Below are 8,575 nucleotides of genomic sequence, written 5' to 3' on the forward strand. Positions count from 1 at the left end.
GATGTAAACCTCATGGAAGTTCATGAGAGCATTTCTTTCACAACCCCAGTAAGTGCTTAATGGAAAAACCCCCAGTACATGGGGTGGCTTCTCTGTTTGTTAATAATGAACGCAGCCAGAAGTAGGAGTTACTAGTTACATGTGGTGGAGACAGGTTTATAGAGATGAGAGAACTGAGAATCCAAAATTAGAACAACAACAAAAAAAATCATAACCATTAGACAGAATGGCCACTGGCCCAAAGACTAACAGTCTTACACGTCTCTTAGGGGTTATAGCACAGAGATAAAGAGAATTACTACTTATAAAGATGGCACCAAGTCATTAGAATACATACAAAATTATACATTTTCACACCTTATTTAATAAAAATCAACATAGGAGTTGTACAATGTGCCTTTACAATATTTCCACTGCTGTAGACTGAAGTTAACTCAGAACACCTGCCCCTCCTGTGCCCAATTTCCATTCCAAAATGTAATTTTTATCATATAATACCATGTAACTAAACCTGCTTCCACCTCTTATTCTATAATTTCTAATTCTACAGTATCTCTTGTAGACACAGAAAGTATGTGTCTCTTTTGTCCTTGCGATCTATGGTGCTTCCTAGTACAGAATTTTAGTATGTTCCACATATCAGCTCTCCCCGTCTCAGTCACGAAACAGTACAGGATCGGGTCGGCGACACAGTTTAGGCTCGTCAGTGCTACTGTGACTCTGTACACTGCAAACGTCCGTTTTCCAGACTTGTTACTGAGGTTTATGTTGCGTTCTAAGATGCAGCGGATGAGCACCATCACGTGGAAGGGGGTAAAGCACAGGACAAAAGTCAATGTAATGCTAGCAAGCAACTTTATGATTCTTCTCTTTTCGCTGCTTTCCGTGGCTTGGTTGTGCTGCACAGCTTGGTAGACTTTATGGTTGCAGATCATGATGGTGATCAAGGGGACTGCATAGCCCATGCACGTCCTAAACAGGTTGAGGTTGATCTGCCAGTTCTCCAGAGGGTATTTGTCATAACATAGAGTGAAGTTGGACTTCTCTGCGTCACAGTATTCAACACTTGTTTCGTCTTTCCACAGAAGGATAGAGTTAAAGATGGATTCCAATATCCAGATAGACAAGCTGGTAATGAATGCAAATCTTCTTGTTCTTAGAAAAGAAAACTTTAGAGGATAGACAACAGCTAAATAGCGGTCTAAGGCAATGCAGGTGAGAAACGCTGTGCTGCTATAGAAGTTCATGTAGGTGAAGAAAACACTTCCTTTGCACAAGGCAGGAGAGAAAGTCCAATTGTCTTTATTCCATGTGTAATTGATCCACAGAGGCAGAGTCAGTGCGTACAGCAGATCTGACAGTGACAAACTGAAGAGGTAAACCCCGAGTTCATTTCCCTTCTTTGCTTGCAGAAAGGACACACATAAAGATCCAATGTTGGCTGGAACGCTGACTATAAACACAAATATGTAGACCACTGGGAACAAATAATGGTCCAGGTCATGCTGTTCTTCCACACACGTGCTGTTCATCGTCATTTTTTTTTATGGTGGCGATTACATTACTTCTCAGGCCGTAAACAGGAAAGGAAACCTTGCCTCCTAAATTTTCAATGTCAAGTTCTCTTTACCAGAATTTTTTTTTTCTTTCAGAGCTTCCTTGGTTTTTGAAGTTCTAATCAGCCCATCAGTGTATTTAGAGAGTAGTTATCGATCAAATTTTTTGCACAAACTGCCACTGCTACAAGTCAGAATCCAGGCTCCTGAGGGTGGCTCAAAGCAGTTAATGGAACTGACCACCAGAAGTCTTTGTGTTCTATATCATGGGATGCTTAACTTTCTTGAAAGGTTACCCTCTCAATTTGTCCATTCCAATGTTACAGGAGATGGTAGGTGCAAAGGGGACTGAACAGCTTTTATTTTCATACCATTTGGTGTTTGGCATTTGAAAGGGTCTTGTTTCTGTAATGAAAGAGGAACTAGAATAGGTTAGGTATTTATAAGGTATATAACGTCATGAAGCAGCCTTCTTTCCTTTATTTTCAATAACACATATTTTAAAGTACAAAATAGTATTTAACTAAAATAGTTAATAAGCTGTAGTAAATAAAATCAGATGGAGATTTTTGCCTTCTTCAAATAAGAATTACTCAGTGGATGCTACCTTATAGAGAATTATATTTCTCGCCAGACAATGCCTAACAACCATAAGTAAAGTTTTTAAACCATTAAAGCCATTTTGGTGGTTAAAAATAAAAAAAATCAATTATTTGGTTGTGATGAGAAAATGCTACTTTATTTTGTTGCTTTGGTGTTCTTAAACTACATGGTTACATGATTTATAAGTTTAAATTTAGTATATAGTACCAGTATAAGGCACTTCAAAAGTCACATTTAAAGAAAACGTTTCCATAACATGATACATTGGAATTTAAAATATAGTTTTTTGATTGTTAACACATAGTCTTCCCTCGTCTGTCTTTTGTCTCTTATAAACTGTAGCTCCCTGTGGCCTCACATATATGCTGTAAAGGAGGAGCCAGAACCATCTCAGTTCTGAGAAAACATTGTGATTATCAACCTCCATCCTTACAGCTGGTTAGCAATGAGGTTCATTCCTTTGTAAAGTGACAGTGGCATAGAGGAATGCTCCCAGTTCCTCTGCTGGTGGGACCTCTGGGCAGTTTGGATGGTTTACATGGTGGGATCTTTACAAAAAGCTGTATGGGGATGCTACTCTGGCCTTCAGTGCTATTCTCTCCCCAAGTGTGGATGAGTTCTAGCTGAGGAGTGGGTGGGGAGCAAGAAACTGTGGATAGGCTGGAGATCAGTGGGGTGGAAGATTGGAGAAACAAGGCCCAGAATCCACACCGTGAAGGCTGAAAGGGTCCCTTTACCCTCACACACACTGCGATGTGGGAAGGCTCTGGCTTCTGGGAAACCGAAAACCAGAAAAGAAAAGAGACTAACCAGTTCCAGAGACATTTACAGACAACAGAGAAAAGTTGGAAAGTTCCTTACTTTGGCCTGGTTTATGCAAGGAGCTAAAGAAAAAAAAATCTTCCTCTGAGTGTTCACAGAATCCAGAGGAGCTTCACATAGGAAGGATCTGAGTTTGCACCGTTAGTTTGATTCATGTGACCTACTTCTATGGCTCAATCTGATTAGCCACAAGGAAAATATGAATTGAAACCTCAGTGAGCCAGCACTAACACACCCACCAGAGTAAACTGCAAAGCAGAAAATACCAAGTTTGGTGGTGACGTAGAGTACTCAACCCATACATGTCAGAGTGGAAAACTTATGCATATAACACGATTTGGCAATCTTGTTGCTAAATGAGCACGCATGCACGCGCACACACATTTGCTGAGCAGCAGACACTAAGATTAGAATGTTTACAATTGATATCTGCAGTATACACCAACTAGAATGCCCATTAGCAGTAGAAAAGATAGTATAAATGGTGTATATCATTGGCATCTATGCATCAAAGATGCTTTCATTTTGTAAGTAGAATAACAGAGTTGAAGCTTAATAACACAATGCTTTCAGGCAAGACCAACACAATAGAGGACATATTATGGGATACAAGCCAGCCAAAATGTTTTACTAAGAGTCAGGAAAATGATTACCTTTGGCAGGGTCAGGTAACACTGAAAAGGGCTGGGAGGGGATTTCTGAGAATTCAATAGTATTCTGTGTCTTAATATGTTTGTTGGTTAAGTGAACATGTCCAGTTTGTAAATTTATCCAGCTGTACAATTGGTTTGAATAGGTTCAGTTTGTAAAAACTGATTAACTTGTATTCTTAGGATATGTGCCTTTGTCTGCACAGATATACTGTAAATGAATTGTTAAGCAGTAGGGTCAAATGGCTGTGGTGACTGGGGGTAGAAAGTATCTTGACAACATGCTTGACTTGGAGATGGTCCACATAAGCCTTCCCAAGAAATACAATTTGCTTCTTTTTCTTTCACAAAAAAATCAATAAAAATAATTTAAACAGCAATAGAAAGATTCGCAGAAGATAAGAATGTACTAAATGAAAAGTATGTTTTAGGCACCTAGGGGAAATTAACGTAGATCTCATGAAGAAGGGTTCCTCGGCTCAGCCGTCAAAGGGTCCTGCAGATAAGAGCTTTAATAAATATGACCATATCGAAACATACCAAAAAGAGAGCGGGAGGAGAAGCAGAGAGGGAGAGGGAGAGGGAGAGGGAGAGGGAGGGTCAGAGACTCTAAGAGACCAAGGTGCACTAAAGCTTTAGAGATAAATGGATACATATGTAACACAAAGCATCTGTATTTAATCAGTTTAAAGAAATAAAGATGGAATCAGAACACATGGTGAATGAAGAGAAAGAAAAATAGCACCTGGAGGAGTCACTCCTGTAATTCCAGTGTTTGGGAAACTATGGCTTATGGGATCACATGAATTTGCAAGCAGCCTTGGGGATAGAATGAAGCCATGTCTCAAAACAAATGATGGGGGGAGGGGTGGAGGGAGGAGAGAGTATGTAAAAACTGAAGTAATATTTTCTCTAAATATTAGAGTAGATTTTGTTGAAATATAAATGTAATAGTAAAAATGACTCAAAGGAAAACATTAGTACATAAAACTAAGAAAGTCAGGAAGAATTATCAGTGTAAACGAAATAGGAAGCCATCAACGATACATGGAGAGGAGATGGAAAAGAATGACATGTGCCCACCTTGAGCTCCATAAAGGAAGAAAAGAGAGCTCAGTGAACAGTACTTTTCATAAATGTAACAGTCGATTGACTTCTAGACCTCTCGAGGGACATGTAGCCCTCTGACCTGTGAAGCTTGGTGTCAGATGGGGCAAAGCGAAGAGTCTATACTTAAGACACACTATGATCAAACTGCAGAGGCCAAAAATGAAGGGAAAAAATGCCAGAGAACAAAGATGACTTATGTACAAAGGATATATTTCAGACTAATAGAGGGCTTTTCAACAGCAACCACTGAAACCAGATGACAGAGTATTCGTGTTTCTATATTCCATGAAAATGAATGTTGTCCTGTAATTATATTAATTATATTGCAAGAACCAGAACAAAATCTAGACATTTACAGGTAACTACCACTCAGAAAATTTACTCCTCAATTCGTGAAGAAACTTTAAAAGTTCTTGATGAAGACAGAAAATGAAACTCTATGATCTGAACCGTGTGAAGGAAGGACTACATAAACCTACTAAGGATGGGGATCTCATGGATGCCATCAGCACACCCTTGGGTAGGCTTATGCACCTGAGGGAAAACACCCAAACTATAAATGTCTTATCTCTTGAGACTAGGGCCAAGTATGGAAGGGTGGGCAGTGGGTGCCTCTTTGTGTTTGTGTTACTAAATAAGTATATGTTTATTTCTACAAAAGCAAAGACAGAGAAAATTATTTTACCTAGGTTATAGAGTCTTCAACAGGATAATTTTTTTTAAGCTATAAAAGAACTTCCTGCCTTGCTGAGAGCACCCACCAGCTACAGTGGCTTCATGAAGCAGATAGCATCTTGTCTGTTGAGCAACAGTGGCAGTATAAGGTCTGTGGTTACTTTTGTAAAGGTTCTCAAAGTTCTTGGTAGAATCTGTGGTTCCTCTAAGTTTATTTCCTTCCATGTAAGTTAGTGCTCATGTTATAGGGTTGCTACATGAGTTAAATGAGATGGCTGATAAGGCCAAGACCCTAGCCCTCAGAAAGCCTTCACGGCATGTTAACATCAGCAATGTACTGCTTCCCCTTCTACTGCCTCATATATGCCCTAAAAGGAAGTCATCATTGACTGTCGGGCAGGGGCATCACAGGGTAGCCTAGGGACTTGGTAATGTGGTGCCAAGCATTGTAGATAGCAATTATTAATTCAATGGAAGTACATTTAAAAATTAATAGGATAAAAACCATATTGTTTCTGTATGTTTTCAAATACTATTTAGGCTGCTTTAATGAAATTTTGAGAAGGTAATTTTTGCCATCCTCACTGAAAATATGGATGGTTCACATTTAAACATTTTAAAGTGCCAAAAAAGACAATCCACAGCACAGCTCTAAAGTAATATAAATAATTGACGACAATAGCTAAAAGCAAACTGTTCACCCACGGCATTACAGAAACACTTGCTTTTGCCTATAAGCTTACTCTCTGCTTATTAGGTCTCCACATGTCTCCAATACTATGACAGTTATTTATTAACAAGTAGTTTCAACTGATGCTTTTTGACACCTGGAAAATACTTTCCTAAGCTCACGCGTTTTCTGATGCATGTCAAAGTTATGCCTAGACCACTGCACTGGCGAGGAGAGAGTAGCAGGCAGCTCTCCCGGCCAGGCGGGCAGAGATTCTTCCTAAACCACCACCTTACCACTGTGCTGCATCCTGAAGAGAGAGCTGAGCACACACAGTCTTCTGCTATACCCGCCCCCCCATCTTCACTTAACCAGTTCTAAGTGTGAGTTCTGACATCCTTTACCACTACTGAAAGTAGAAGCCACCATGTGCCTTCCTCATCTTCCTCATTTCCATCTCTCTCACAAAGCTTGGTCTTACTACATTCACAAAGCCTAAAGCAGATGAAGTGTAACAGGCTCGCTTGATCATTGTGTCAAAAGCACACTATCTCCTTTGAAATCTTATTCTAGTTTTTAATCTCATACTCACCCCTGTTCCTGAAGTGATGCTTCTTTTGACTGAGGAGGCTGGCAAATCTGCTTGTATGAAGAAGAGAAACCAGTACAGTGTTGCGGAGACAGGAAATTGCACTCATATTTTGTCATGAGCCAATGAGGAAGCAGCTTTTTAATGAGAAGGCTTACTTTATCTGAGTTCAAACAAAAGGATCCCTCCAGTTCTTTAAATGATGTTTGGGTCATTTATTGTGGTGTAATTTCCATAACTCATTTTTCTTTGTATCTTAAATTATAACTGTATACTTACATACATGCCTTTTTTCTTTTCATGTATATGTATGTATGTGATGTATGCACATGTGTGTACAGATGTGTTACCAGTATGCACATTTTTGGAAACCAGAAAAGGATGTCAAGTGTCTTGCTTTGTCTCTCTTTGCCTTGCTCCTTTGAGATAGTCTCTTACTGATTCTGGACCTAGACTAGTGGCTAGTAAGCTCCAGCAATCTTCCTGTCTCAGCGTGTCCTGCTGCATTGGGCTTACAGGCATGCACATAGCTATGCACAGCTTTTCACTTGAGTACTAGGATCCCAACTCAGGTAGTCATGCTGTGCAGCAAGGACTCTTACCCACTCATTAATCTCTCCATCATCTGATTTTTGTCTTTCTTAATAGGATATGTGGAATCTCTTTAATCCTTTCGTTTCTACATTGACTATATTCTTAGTGCACAGTGACTGTGCAGGCATCTACATAGGGCTTGACTATTACCCCAAAAAGGGCATACTACCATGTAAGCATGGACCACTCAATGACAACCTGGATGCAACAGAAGCATAGATAAGCACTATAGAACTGCATTAAGTGAGGTAGTATGAGTCATTTGGATGTGTGAGAATGGAGAGGATACTGTGAACCAATTTGGGATGAGTTGGTTCATGGAGTTAAGACAGAAGGGATAGAGGGTTGTGGTGAATACAGTGGTTTAATAGCAAAAATTGGTGGGGATGTGAGTAGGTCACGATAGGCACTGTTGTGAAACCCTTCTCTCATTTCTTCTGGGGCACTAATATGATTAGATGTCTAGTATTTGATTACGGAGTCATTTTCTCTTCTAGTAATCCTCTGAGAATAGAAAACAATGATTGTTAAAAGCAGCTGAGTGTGGCTCAGGCAAATAGATAACCATGAAGTTTGAAAGTGTGCTTGTGAGTGCTATAGATTGTTATTTCCAAATGCTAATGCAGTGTTTTACCAAGGCGAAACTATCAGTGGTCTAATGCAAAGGGAAATTAGGTTCTAGAGCATCCTACTTTTGAGATAAGAAAAGTTAGACACCATTTTAAATTGTATCCCAATAACCTTTGATTAGAAATGAAGGCAAGAGTATTATTTTCTAAGTATGAAATCAATTTAGAGTGGAAAATTCTAACTAAATTTAGTCAGGATATGTCAAGTCTGTATTCGTAGATGGAAAAATGTGATCTTGCAATATAGTGGAGACTTTTCTTGGAGTTAGGGTATATCAGGAGTGCAAAGACATTTGAACTTTCCTTTGTATGTCTTTGGGTGGTGGTAGCAGCAGGGCATGCCTTTGTTCCCAGCACTCAGAAGGCAGAGGCAGGTGGATCTTTGTGATGTCGAGGCCAGCCTGGTTTACATAGTGAGTTCAGGACAGCCAGTGCTACACAGAGAAATCCTGCCTTAAAAAAAACAAACAAAACAAAATCATAAAATATGTGCGGCTGTGGTGGTGCACGCCTTTAATCTCAGCACCTGGGAGGCCAGCCTGGTCTACCCAGTGAGTTCCAGGACAGCCAGGTTGCACAGAAAAACCCTGTCTCAAACAACAACAACAACAACAAGTCCAAACAACAAAACAAACAAACAAACAACATAAAAATAATGAATTTGTAAAGTATTCAAG

General features: G+C 39.6%; 1 protein-coding gene across 1 annotated transcript; it reads right to left on the bottom strand.

The window, feature by feature from the left end:
* Positions 1-341: 341 nt before the first annotated feature.
* GPR65 (G protein-coupled receptor 65) lies at positions 342-6,809 on the bottom strand. Its single transcript, XM_084792992.1, has 2 exons — positions 6,679-6,809; positions 342-1,961 (listed from the first exon to the last, which is right to left on the bottom strand). Exon 2 carries the CDS (start codon positions 1,536-1,538, stop codon positions 525-527), a length of 1,014 nt encoding a protein of 337 aa, XP_084649118.1. The 5' UTR covers positions 1,539-1,961; positions 6,679-6,809; the 3' UTR covers positions 342-524.
* Positions 6,810-8,575: the final 1,766 nt, after the last annotated feature.

The sequence above is a fragment of the Acomys minous genome (assembly GCF_964271855.1).
Source record: "Acomys minous genome assembly, chromosome: 8".
Lineage (NCBI taxonomy): Eukaryota > Metazoa > Chordata > Mammalia > Rodentia > Muridae > Acomys > Acomys minous.